This window comes from Canis lupus, chromosome 1 (assembly GCF_011100685.1).
Source record: "Canis lupus familiaris isolate Mischka breed German Shepherd chromosome 1, alternate assembly UU_Cfam_GSD_1.0, whole genome shotgun sequence".
Classification (NCBI taxonomy): Eukaryota; Metazoa; Chordata; class Mammalia; order Carnivora; family Canidae; genus Canis; species Canis lupus.
In genome coordinates this window covers 87,630,868-87,645,196 of record NC_049222.1, presented here as the reverse complement: position 1 = coordinate 87,645,196, position 14,329 = coordinate 87,630,868, and the positions used below count along the sequence as shown (strand labels likewise).

General features: G+C 40.9%; 1 protein-coding gene across 10 annotated transcripts in view; it reads right to left on the bottom strand.

Moving 5' to 3' along the window:
• Positions 1-14,329, bottom strand: part of TRPM3 (transient receptor potential cation channel subfamily M member 3) — a 492,032-nt gene that overhangs the window by 48,223 nt on the left and 429,480 nt on the right. For all 10 annotated transcript variants that reach the window (XM_038527093.1, XM_038527094.1, XM_038527095.1 and 7 more), the window contains 2 exons: positions 11,774-12,025; positions 5,911-6,085 (listed from right to left, as the gene is read on the bottom strand). In XM_038527093.1, the coding sequence (XP_038383021.1) occupies positions 5,911-6,085; positions 11,774-12,025 (427 nt within the window). The remainder of the gene's footprint in view (positions 1-5,910; positions 6,086-11,773; positions 12,026-14,329) is intronic.

The window sequence follows — 14,329 nt, the reverse complement described above, 5'->3', positions numbered from 1 at the left end:
GATCTTCTTCCCTCCCTTGCCACCTCTACACATATGCAACATTTCTCTCTCTCTCTTCCCTAGTAAATGTTTTGCCTTACTGCTCATTTACTCTTAAAACATTGTAATTTGTTTTTGCATTACTCCTGAAATGAAAATTCTCTGGCCAAAATTACCAGTGACTTCCTAAAGGTCTAGCTGAATGAAATTTTTCTAAATATTCAGCTAATTGTTGTCTTCTCTTGCTTTTGATACTGTTGATTTCTCCATTCTACCGTTCCTCTCTGGCCTTCTCTACTTGTGCTCCCTGGCAAGCTCACCCACTTGCATGGCTTTAACTGGAATTATATTCTTGATTTTCAGATCTGTATCTTCAGGCTAGCTCTTTCTACTTAGCCCCAGAAATCCACATATAAAACAGCCTTCTTTGTGGTTTTCCTGGAATTCCCATGGGAACTTAAATCTATCCAACCCCAACTAAACAAATCCACCTCTCCCCATAGTTCTTCCTTCTAGGTTCTCTATCTTGCTAAATGACATCATTCTTTCGACTGAGCCAGAAACCTTAGAGTGGCCTTCAACTTCTCCATCTTAAATCCTTATCCTACTTCCCCAGGACCATCTCCAAATGAGGTCCTTCTGTTTTGACCTTCTTAAAGTCTCATGCTGCTTATCTTCTTCATCCCAACTGCTACTGCCTTAGCTAGTGTGCTCTCACCTCTCACCTTTATATTTTTGCTAGAGGGTTCTAAAACATGTCAGGTCATGATACCACCCAGAACATGAACTATAAGTCTTTCAAGATCTATATTCCTGTCTCTCTTCAGACCCATCTGTCCTGCTTCCTGCCTCCTGCCTCTCACCCTATAGTCAGCCATATTAAACTACCTGCTGTGCTTGGAACTGTCCATGCTGAGTCTCAGTTTGGAATGCCATTCTTCTCCTTCACACCCACTTGCTCCCATCTGCCCAGCAAATATCTGTTCATATTTCAGGTCTCAGCTTAATCTTCCCATTCTTTGCAAGGTCTCATCTGTTGTACCCTCAACTCTCACCCTAGGAAGAACCAACTACTTTTCTTTTGGGGCTCCATCTCCACATATATATTGTCAATGTCAGTTTGCCTCTCTTGGACTGTAAACTTCCTTAATGACATGATCTCTGTCATGTGCATGTCTTTACCTCGGTGTCCAGCTTATAGTAGGATCAAAATAGATACCTGCACAGAATGAAGAATGAATGGATTAAAAATGGAGCCCAACCTGTGAGCAAAGACTAAATGAATATTGTAAGAGTGGAACAAATGTTGATCACTATAGCATACTGAATCATCACAAAGGCTTGTCTGCAGATAGCTCTGCTGTTTGTAAACTCACTAAGTCTCAGTTTGCATTAGCAAACGAGTTGGGTGGGTATTCTCTAGAATGTAAGCTGACTTTCAGGGACAGAAAAAGGGGGGTGGTGCCTTCTACTGGCTTGCTTCCTTAGCAATCTGTGAAAACAAAACCCAGCAAAACAATTCCCCCTTTTCCCAAAAGTTGGCACTGGCTCAAGTTTTTCTTTTCCAAAATACTTTCTTTGGTCAGGCAACACTCCCTACACTATAGCTGTTAGGCATTAGTGTGCTCTGAATCCATTAGAGAAGGTCAGTCCTGAATACCAAACAGATGCAGAGCTCCAAGTTTCCAGAACTGGAGTCCAAGAATCGAAATGCATAACAATAGCCATCTTCTCTGTTCGTGTTCTCAGCTTTGCCATAGCAGGCATATTTTAGAGACCAGACTTGAGCTGTCCTAACTTCCACACATGAAGGGGGAACAAATAATTTGAGACAGAAGAGTAATACAAGGGAATGTTTTAGCTTTACACGTACATACATGCTCCTTGTTTCCTGATGAAAACAACACTTCGAATCCAGTCAATATCACGGAGACACCAACGGTACACAAGAGTAAGGTTTTTTTTTTTTTAATAGCAAAACTTGTACTAAATAAATAGATAGATAAAAAGTAAATCAAGTAAACCAAACCACAACAAAAATAAGCCCTCTTACTCCAGATTACCTATTAATTTCAGATGGAAAGCCCTAGGCAGTAAGAGAAAAAAGAATGACCCATGCATTAAGTAGACTTGGATAGTTAATTTGGGTCAAGGGGAAAAGCCAAATAATATTAAATTGTTATGGTAGAAAGTAAGTTTTGGACGTTCTGCTTTCACATTAGTACCCAAACTTGTAAAAATACTCAGAGCAGCAGAAAGGAGAACTAAATTTAGACCTTGATTTAATGCATTCAAGAGCATGATTCATTTTCCCCCTGCCCTGGTATAGCCTGGGTAATCTGCATGGATGGCAGGCAACACAAGGATGCCCTGTGCATAAAGGGAAGTCTCATTCATTCAGATGCTCAAGGAAGCTAGAGACACCCCATCTTCTCTGCCAACAAAGGTGCATTTCTAGGTACCTCACACACCCTGGAACCAGATTTCTTAACTGGCAAGAGTCCCTCTAATTTTAGCTTTGCCCTGGCCTTGGCATGAATGTGCTGGAAATTTATTCTGTTGCTCGTTTTCTGTAAGTGGTTTTTTTTCCCCCCTCAAGCTCCAGTGGGATCCTGGCCAGCTCTCAGATGCCATGCAACAGGGGTCACCTTAATGAGACACTTAAAAAGGATGTCATCGTATGGTAGCAATGCATTTAGCAAGCTGGGGCCCAGTCACCAAACGGTAGCCCATATATTGGGTTTTAGAGAGTTACTGTTATATATAACTTAAACATCAACCCAACGATGATGGCAAGGTCATTTCTTATTAGTTCATCAAAGGGCTAGGTAAAACATCCAGGCAGAGCAGACCATCATCCTCCCTTCCCAGTTTCATTATCCGCTGCTGCCAATCACTATCTCGCATTCATGTCTGCTCTGGACACAAAGCAAATATTTTAGCCACTACAAATAATTGAGATTAATGCCAGACTATCATTTGTGTTAATCTAATCTAGTTTAGAAATGAAAACCACCTAAATTATTTTGTGATTTTACAGTCACTCCATTCTTTATTTCTTTAGCTTTCAGTCTTTAAGCACATTTGGAAAGTAACCTCAGAAGTCTCATTCCAGCTTTTTTTGGCCTTATTGAAAGTCGCTGGGCTTAGGACAAGCTACAAGAAAAAAATGGAACGTATATTAAAAAAAATCTGTAGTTCAGGAACACGGTCTCCTGGAAGCGAGGGCATTAAAGCTGTCCTCCCTTCTGAGGTATTAGACTGATGTAAATAACCCACCCATTGGGCCCCATTATACATCCACGTACATTCATCCCAAGAAAGATTATTTCCCCAACCATGAAATGGGTTCAGCAATTTTGCAGTTCAACACACAAAGAGTTCAATACAGAGCACGTGCATCACATTAGAAATGAGTTGCTCTGAGAAGGTGTGTGAGAATGAGCAGCATTGGAGAGGCCCGCATGGGGGCACATCCACAGGATGGGCCTGGTGGACCCTGGGCAGGGCTGTGGGTCCAGGTGGATATGAGATCCGATCAGCCTGAACACATGCTTCACAAACCAGCCTGGACATGGCACAGAAAAGAGGCAAGACACCGTAGGGCAGCATCAATGATTTGTACCTTTCTCAAATAGCTTGGTTCTTGGGTCTCCTGGGCAGTTCTGAATGGCAAGATGGGGCAGTCACTCTGCCCCTTGGGCTTGTCCAGTGCCACAACATGAAAATCAAATTATTTTGAAGATAGGGATGTTTGATGACTTTGACCAAATGCAACGGCAGGTTTGGGGGCAGCCTCGTAAGAGGCTTTCCCATTTGAGAAAGGACAAATGCTCTTTAGCACTCTAAACAGCAAACTGGCTGATTTAGCTTAGAACAGTGGCTACCATTGCAGCCAATTTCAGAATGTCAAGAAGGAAGGTAAGAGCAAGGGGAAGGGTGTCATGAAGGTTGCATCCATCCGAGGCTGGGTCAGTTATATATTGAGATTTGGGGAAGAAATTTATTCTCACACACGTAGAGCACCACGGGTCTAATGAACAAGAAGGGACATCTATTTTCATACTTCACTCACACAAAACACCTCTCTCCCATCTCTGGGGGTAGGGGTGGGGTTCCAGTTCTAAACTACAATCAGCCCTTCTTTTGAAATAACAATAATAAATCTTCTTTGTTCAGCCAGATGGTGGTGTCTGTTGCACTAGGTTGGGCTCATAGTACAACATCAATAAATGGCCACTAGTAGAGGGACAGACAATGCCGTTTGTAAAACATGCCTACACGTCCTGCCTTCTCCCCTCCCAAAATGTCATACTGTCAAAACGCCCATGGGGACTTGATCTCATTTTGGGAAAGAAAGGAAAACTTAAACAAGGCAAAATAATGTAATGTGGAAAGTAATTTCTGGGGGGCCGGGGAGTATACATTTAATCTTTGAGGAGAATGATGGTAGATGGGCTTTTAGTTGTTTTGCTTTAGGGACCATTTGAAAGGAGGATTCCCCAGAGGGTTTTCCCCTGGCTCTGGAAAGCTGTCTTGGTGAAGGCGGCGCATTGCCAACCAAAGTTATCACGACTAGGAGATGGAGTCAGAATGCCTCCTCAGTGAGCGTGGCCAAGTCTCCTGAAATGAATATTGTTCCAAGTAGGTGTCCATAAAGCCTTCTTGCCTCAGATAACTCCTTTTAAGAAAGGTATTTGTTCAAAATCCATCACAGAAGGGAAAATGACATATTACTGTGTCCTGCTGCCCATGTACACATGTTCCTCACAGGCCCAGAGGGCTCATACTCTTTGATGCTTGCTCCTTATTTACTTGGTGTCCGTTCTACCTGGGATTGGCAGAGGGGTAGGGGTGGGGGGTTGCTGACTGGTCTCTGCTCCTGTTCTTAACAAACTATATTACCTGGTTATGTAACCCCGATCCATGTCCACAGTCCAGAGCTCAGATGGCTGGCGTGTCAGCAGAAAATGTTTCAAAAATGTTAATTCGACAATGTTGGAGGGATGTTATTTCTAGAGCTAAACTCCTTAGGGAAAATGAGAAATCCTTGCTTCAGGGATTTAGCTCTTCCATACTGGAAGATACTTCTTTCCTGATGCTTTCTTCCCAAATAATTTCTCAATGTCTGCTATGCCCTGACATTTGGTCTAAATAAAATGCTGGAACAGACTCCTAGGATACAACTACCTCCAAACTCTGTATAAGAGGGTGTTTATTATAGAGAATCAGCATCTATTAGGGCATGAAACACTGGGGGCCTGCTGGCGCTTGCTCTTCACACTGAATCATTTCATAATATAGATACTTTTTTTTTCTGGCATTTACAGCAAGCAACTCAGTTTATAACCTAAGGCATTTTCCATACTTCCAGGCAGTGAATACTAGGTCCTTTTGAGTCTCAATAGCACATAATTTAAGACAGTGGGAAAAGGAGTTGGAGAATAGTTTCCACTGCAAGGAAAACACCATGCAGATGTTTGCCCTCTTGAATTCTGATGGCAAAATAGAGAATTGTTTACTTGTTCTGAAGTCAAACCCAAGGAATTTAGTTTTTACTGGCTGGGGGTTGGGGGCTGGGGTAGGGGTGGGGAGTCATGACATAATATATTAATGATATTGAAATATTCAATACATAGATTTTGAATCCCCAAATAATTTAGATCTTTTTATATGGTTCTTGATCAAATTTGGTATATCAAATGTCGATTTGTGTCACAGAAAGGACATACCTGGAGAAAGACTACTTTGTGAAAATTGTATATTCACCTTCTGTAATTGTTTTTTTTTTTTCCTCCAAGATACCAAGCTAGGAATCGGTCCTCTATCTTGAGCCATTTATTGAGAACAAACAAATGAACTCAGAAAAGACGTGACCCAATTGAAGTTCAATACCTGACTTTGGTGTATGAGAATCATAAACTTGCTTACGGTCAATCTGGTCTGCAAACACTTCCCCATAAATCATCCAATAGGGCATGTAGAAGATGTTCTTGGCCAATTTCCATGATGGCTCTTCATTGGGAAAGAGAATGGCTTGCCTGGCGACCCCAAAACTCATCAGTACCACCAGCATGATGATGACAAAGTACATCATGTCTATCATCTGGAAGGTTGGGGAAACGGAGAAACAAAAGAAAATCCATATGACTGAATGTTCCTATGACAGCAACATTGATGGAAACCTTTGTAGGAGGTTCACTTTTAATACTGCTGATAAGGGATATATACATAGATAGCTCTGTAAGAAAGTAAGAAAGAGAAACACTTGGTCTATTGCAGCAATGTCCACAGATGCTTATCAGTAACTCAAAAATCATTTTTACAAAAGCACACAGAGAATGGAACCTCCTCATTTTTCACTGTTGTCTGTGCCACATAGTCAAGCCTAGGCATGGGAGTCACATGAAGCTTGGGTCTCTGTAAGTTCAGTACTAGCTTTGTCTCTCTTCCTGGGAAGGGCAAATGTCCTCCTTGGGTCTCTTTCTTCTTAGCAAAATTGAAATTGAGATAATTAGACCATCTTAAGAACTACTGCAATGCTGTAAATTCCCTAAGTTTGAAAGGCTAATGAAGCGGTGGAACATTCAAGGAAATAATCATTTGCAAACAAAGCTAGGACAACCCAAATATCCATCATATACCTTCTTATTCTTGTGCCCCTACCTCATTGTCTGGTATTCTATCACAAACCAGTCCCTCAGAAGACCATTCTTTCTGTATTTAATTCTCTCACAGTATATCCTATCAGTTATGAAGGGTGTTTTTGTAGGCAATAGAATCAGGTTGCCTAATGGCCCATTTCTGTGTCTGCTGTTGAAAAGTTGGATTTTCATCTTGACATGTTTATAAAATTCTCTTGACTGCATTTGAGCACAATGTTATCTCTTGTTCCTCTTGATTCCTTTCTTTTTTGCTTGTTTTCATGATACATATTATCTGTGATCTGTTTCTCATATGCCAAATTACTTTCCTTTTATCACCAAAAATAGATGAGGAAGTAATAACTATTATTTTGCCTGGCCAGAACCCATTGCCTCCTTCTTTTAGAAGCAGTTCCCACCCATTTTGGCCACAAAGATAGGTGTCTTTTCCAGGCTAGGTTAATCATGCTACCTCACTCTCTGGCAACAGTGATAAGAGGTAGGCATGTGACACAAGACGGGCCAACCAGAGTCCTTTCTTTGGAGTTTTTTCAATTGAAGCTGGGAGAGAGAAGCTCCCTTTCTTTCTCCATAATGATATGAATTCAGAGTGTCTGAGGCCGAGTCTCTCACTAGTGAAACTGATCAGGAGTGAATGAAGCAGATATTCCAGACACAGAGAGAGTATGTCCTGACAATGGTTGAAGGCCTGATTGCCATAGGCCTTAAGGGCAGTTTCAACATGCCCTGCTCTAAGTCAATATATCACTCCCGGGCTTAAGCTAGTTGGGAGACTGGTTTCTATCCCTCACATCAAATCATCTAATACAAAAGACGACCTTCTCTTGGGTATCAAACTTCCTGAAGGGATACCCATCCACAAACAAACACTAATGATAATTTTATCAATGATAATAAAGGCTTTAAATCTGCTTTAAAATTTTATTTTAAAAGAATATATTCCATGGTGTCTGTTATTAGAATTTAAACACTATAACTTTCCTGTTTGCCTTAGGAGACTGGGGGCTCAATATATTTTAGGTCAATTAGTCAATCAACCATCAAGGCAACTTCCAAATCCATCTGTCAAGTATCATTTGACTTTAAGACTAAATAAGAATCTCTCAAAACTTGATGTTCATTCATATTTATTTAGTGTTTTAAAAAAATATATGCTACCGAATTGGTTATTCTTTTTATAGCTGAGTGGCCTCAGAACTCTCTTAAAAGTGAACAAGCCAACTGTGTTGAAACAGTTTTATAGGAACATAGACCTGTTGCTCATCCTCTATTTTGTAAAATTCTTTCATCTTTTATTTACAAGAAGTTCTATCAATGAAAAAACACTAATGGGTCCTTCATGTGTATTCAGATTGATTAAAAGGTGGGTGGGGAGAAGAAGGCCTGTACCTTGATTTAAGAGCCAGTCTGACCCAAGAAAACTCAGCCAGTACACATGACAACTGTTCTAATCTAATTTCTCAGGACTATTTTCATTCAGATTAAGTCTGCTCTCTACCTGAAGGCTCAAAACCACCAAAGACAAAAGACATTCTTCTCACTCAACTATATAGATTTCAAAACAGTCTTCCATATAAATACTGAAATCTGGTAGAGTGCAGAAACAGAGCATTAGTAAAAACTAAGGGTGGGGACCTCTGTTTTTATAGCTAAATTGTTCAGTTGGTTCAATATGAAGAGAGTGGATTTTGTCTCACTCTTCTAAATACGTGTTGGTTGCATCCTGTACGGGTGTTAGACTACCAGACTACCTGAGTTTTCATCTTGGCTCTGCTAGTAAAAAGAGCCTAAGGGGTCACATGCAAGTTGCTTAATCTTGTTTTTCTTCTCATTTTCAAAATGGGGATAATAAAGACAATAATGATACATATTAATTTTGTAAGGACTAAGTGTGATGACACGTGAAGCAATGTGGGTAGTTCTCTGTAGTATTAATGTATTGTTATTATTAGCATTGGATGATCAAGCTGTGAAGTCAGAGCTGGAATTCTGCCTCTGTTCTTTGCCCAGTTTGTTTATTCAATTGACAAATGAATGAAGATACTAAAAGCCATTTCGTGGGGTTGTAGTGATGATGACATGTTTGACATAGTATTTGGCACAGAGTAAATGATAGCTATTATTATTGTTGTTTTTATTTTGCATTATATAAGTGAGCTTAGTACTAAGCTTGGAGAATTGCATTGAGAAGTGGAATATGAAGGAAAGGGTTCAGGATTCCAGAGTGATCCCAGATTGTAAGTTCAGTTGGGATCATACTTGATCAGTATTGCATCCAGGTATCTTAGCAGATGTCTATCCCTAGACCACAGGGCACAGTGAGTTACTTGGCTGTTTAATACTGAATAGGGACCTCTCTAATGTTGAGGGGCTTTCAGAATAATCACATCTTTTGTTAAGCTTCCTGCCTGGCAGTCCATTTGGCTCACTGATAAATTCTATAGGCATATTTTACCTACCTTCTGGATCAGTGACTCAATTATCAAACTAAGTATCTTAAAAGCTCCATGAAAGAGAATAAAGCCACCAAATACACTCATTTTCTTATTCTTGACTGATCAGTGAAGTCATTCATAAGTTAGAAGGTAGAGAAAATGTAGTACATCTCTCTTGCTCACTCCAAAGTAAGGTTTCATTCAAATCAAATCTGGGGATAATTATGCCATTATTAAAGTGATAGACGTGGATTTTACAATAAGCTTGCCGTTTTAGTGTGACTTCAGATATTTCAAGTATTTCAATGCCACCTAACCTTTTTAAAGTAATATATTTGGCTGGTTTGAGACTTCAGATCTTATTTATTGAAACAGAACAAGGCAACCAATCAATTAGAAAAAAACAAGCCATCAGATTATGTAATTGTCTACTGTGGCAGTTTTCAACAGAGGGCAATTGTGTCCACAGGGGACATATGGCAATGTCTGGAGATGTTTTTGTTGTCATAAGAGTGTGTGTGTACTTGTGTGTGAGCACCTACTCTACTGGCATTAGTGGATAGAAGCCAGTGATGCTGCTAAACATCCTATGATGGACAAAATGGTCCTCCCAACAAAGAATTATCTAATCTGAAAGTCATTAGGGTCCAGGTCGAGAAAACTTGGTTAATTTTGCAGCTGCTATAATTCTTCACTTTCATTTGGTTCATTTGAGAATACATTTGGAAATCTCATGAAAGCTTGTCCTCTCTGTCCAGGAAATTCATACATCCACGTATTTTTTATATATAAATTGGGTGGAGGGTCCACCAATTCTTTCTCCTAAATCTCTCCCAAAGACTCTAAGTTGAGAGTCTCTGCTTCTAGACATACGAATCTTTACCACAATCTCAAATTCATTACTAAAATACAGAGATGATTATTTAACAGGCTGTGCAACAGAGTCAGATACACATTTTATATCTAGTCAAAAACCCCAATTGAACTGGGATTCAGTTTTGGGTAAATAAATCAAGCTTGTTGAATTCAAGTTTCCCTCTCTAGAATGGGTTTGCTGATATTTCCCCTAAACAATGTTGGTGTTATAAATCTCAAGCTTTCGTACAAAAGATTTAAGAATAGAGCTGACCAACCGTGCTCACCAATTCTTCCGCTCTCCTTTTCTTTGTACTTTAACAAACATAAATATAACAGACACAATTTATCAACTATTTACTAGGATCCAGATACTATTAGTTATTTAGAAACTGTTATTTCTAATCATCCCAACAACCTTGCAAGATATAACCTTGCATTTATTATAATTACTTTAAATGAGTAAACTGAGTCTTAAAGATGGTTAAATAAATTGCTTAAAGCCTCACAACCCTTCCCTTTTTGATTCAAATTCTCCTCTTTGCATGTGTTTGTCAGTGCTTTTGTAGGAACAGTCTTGGTTATTTAAGATTCATTTCAATAGAGTTATATATGTGCATATATAATAATAATAACAATAATAATAATAATAATAATAATAATAAATACTGATTGGCTGACCGAAAGGTCAGCAGCAATAATGTATATAGTAAAACTTGAGTGAGAATGATAAAGGACATCTATTGTCTAATTGCTGGGTTTTCAGCAGCTCACAAGTGGAAGTGGAGTGGAGGTTATTAGCATAGAGGTTTCTCAGTAACAGGTGTTTACCATGGTAGGATGAACATATTTGGCTTTTCCACATATGTCCTGTAAAGGTGAAGTAAGGGACACTTAGAAAACTGGAGTAACTGATAAAAAGCACCCAGGTTCTGGGCTTCTGGTTCTAATTCCTCTAGTGAGTCTGGAGCAGAGGCTGATTTGCTCGTGCATACCTCAGTTCACACCAGGGCTGTCCTTCTAGGGCTGGATCTTTATGGAGAGAGTCTGGAAACTAGTGTGGCCAAGGAGTGCCGGAGCAAGTCTACAGCTACTTGTGGGAACGCATATTGGTTTGCCACTTGAGATTCTTTTTTAAAGAATACGATAAGTAAGTGTATCATTCTGGAATCCAGTTTTTAACTCATCATTTCCCAGTAGTGTAACAAAATACATGGATATATGGATAGAACTTATGGGCCGACTCAAATTCAACCTAACAACTCAGCTAAAATAGATTATATTTTCTTCCTTTTGTGTAGGGAAAGGCATTTTTCAAGCACTTTATTAAAAAAAAAAAAGAAGAAGAAATGTTAAAAATCGAAAAAAATCTGTTAAAAACTTGGAGTGGATACCACACCTCCTCCAAGATCCAGCTAAAATGTAATCGCCACATGAAGCCTTCCCTGACCTACATTGTCTTTTCTATTCTCCTTTATACTTTATTTGCATCTCTACCATAGCATTCTCATACTATATGGCAATTACTTCTCTTCCTCTCATCTCTGATCTCAGAGAATGAGTTCCTTTATATACACAACTCCTACTCCAGTGCTTAACACAAAATAGATGATCTGTGTATGTTTTTCAGTAAGTATATGGGTGAGTGATGGTTAATTTTCCAGTGATGTATATGGATGTAGTCAAACTCCCAAACACTCAAAAGGAATGAAAAAAATAAAACATCCCCAGGGCCATCTCGGACCATCACAGTGGGCCCAGATGAATTATTTTCCTCTTCCTATAATTGCTACTCCTCCTCTGCAAATTTATAACATGGAATCAGAGGACCCTGCTTACCATTTTTCCAATCATCATTACATATGGGCCCAAATACTTGTTCACGCCGAAGATGTCTAGTAGACGGATGTACCAATAAATGATGTTCACACAATAGATGACCCTCCCATCGCTCCTGAAGGGCTGGTCTTGAAGACGAAGGATCATTCCGACAGAGAACAAAAGGATGGCTATTAGGTCTGTGACATTCCAGTATTCCTGCAGCCACACCTTCACTTTCTGTAGCAACTTCCCTGGTTCTGACATCAGAATCTAAAAGGCAGGAAAGAGAGTGGGGTTAGGTCTGATTTCAGTCTATGTTTTTGGTCTAGTTGGAAAATGCTTCGGCCTGTTAGTTGACATCAGTAGCTTGTTTTGTTTACTTGTGTCCACTTGAATACTTGCATGCTGTGAATATACAACTGAGCTAAATTTAGGCCAGGCAGATACAAACATTCCAGAAGCAAATGTAAGCAATAAGTTTGATCCTTTGGGTGGCTTTACGATTCTAAGACATGCATTGGGGCTTTGCTATAAAATTACTGATTCTTAATGCACTGTAAATCTCCATTTCAATGCCACCATATTGAGTTACTCAGATCCACAGGGAGGACAACTTCAGTCTTCTCTTCACATCCACATAATTGCATCAATATCACCTCTATTTCTAAATACAATGTGATCCAACCACTTCTCACCACTACCCACTGCTGCCACTCTATTCTAAGTCCTATCACATCAACCAGATGATTGCAACATCCTTCTAACTGGTATCCCTGCCATCACCGCTGCCCACCCTTCCTCAATCCATTCTCTGAGTAGCACACAGAATGTTCTTTAAAAACTTAAGCCATGATCTGGGTGGTGACTACACAGTTATATGGGTTGACAGAAACTCATCAAGCTGGACCCTTATGAGTTGTTCATTTTCTTACCGGTAAATTATACCACAATCTAAAAAAGCGAGAGACTTGAGAGATGCGTGAACAACAATAATGACAACAAAAACGAAAGTAAATTGTGATGAGTGAATAAATCTCTTGACAGCTTCCAAACAAATAGAGAAAAATCCAAACTCCTTCCGGTGGCCTCATTTCCCATCCCACCATATTCTTGCCATTCCACACCTCCAGACACAGTCGTGTTGTCTGCAGCATAACAAGTCCATTCTAAGCTCAGGCTATTTGCACCTGTTCTTCTGTTGGGCATTTTCTTCTCCCAGATTTTTACATGTTTGGCTCCTCCTCATTCTCAAGGTCTCTGCTCTGATTTCTCCTCCTTAGGAAGATCTTCTTTGACTATCCTACCTGCAGGGGCCTCCATACCCGCAAGTCAGTCACTAATATATTACCCTATCTTATGCTTTAAAGAGTTTATCACAACATGAAATTAGTAAATATGTTGTATATGTCTGTTTACCTGTCATCTCCCCTAGACTGTAAACTCTGAGGGCAGACCCTTTGTTCTCTAGGGCCTGTTACATAATAGATTCTCAATAAATGTTAGTTGACTTATTGCTACATAGACACCTACCTCACAGCAATCCTCCCCTCCCTCCTCTATCGTTAGCGACTGGGTGGGGCTCTGACTGACCTTAAATCCAGAGGGACTTTTCTGCTGCCACACATGGGCTCTATGAAATGCACAGTCGGATAGTGGGAGTTGCCACCCATCCCACACCACAGCTTGCACTGGATGTGAGGAGCCAGGGAGGCAGGCCTAGTGAGGCTGTATAGCAAGGCTACCTTCATGCATCCCCTGTGTTTATTCAGAGACTTCCTTCTTTTTGAGACATCACCAGCCCTGCTTTCCCAACTCACGGATCCTCCTCTCAAAGAGGAGGAAAGCAAAGACAGGGACAGGTCTGATCTGCAGCTATTTATTCGAATCCTCATGTCCCCTGTCATGGCTTACCTTGGCCTCAAACATTAAGGAAGGGAGGTCTTGGTAAGTCAGGACGAGGACTTGGGAGCGGTGCGCCAGATACCAGAGCCAGCTGGTAGTCCTTTCTCCTCTGCAGTGCTACATTCCTAGACCCTAGGCCAGGGTTTCTTAAACTCAAGCATGCCTCAGAATCACCTGGAGGGCTGGCGCCGGCACAGATGGCTACTGTGTCCTACGCCTGGAGTTTCTGCTCGCGTGTGCCTGGTATGGGGCTCGGGGGTTTGCATTTCTCACACGTTCCCCAGGGCAAGCTGGGGACAACAGGTGGAGAACCACTGTCCTACCCATCCGGGGTTCCTGCACTGCCGTGGTCCTGGTGGCTTCTCACGGGGCTCCCTGGTAACTAGGAAAACTTGCCCTGTGCGTGGGCTGAGGGGGGTGGGGGTGGGAAGGGAAATGCCTTGGAGGTTTCCTAACCCTGTGTCCACATTTTCCTGCAACCGGTCAACACAGAGGTTGGCAGCATCATTTTTTAGACGGTGGAAACAGTTTTGGGAAGGCTCAACATAAGAATAAAAAAAGAGAGATCAAGGCTTGAGCGGCGGCGGGGAAGGAGCGCAGAGACCCGGGCCCTGCAAGTTCTCCAACAGGGGCCCCGAGGGGCGTGGCCGCGAGAGGGGGCGTGGCCGCGAG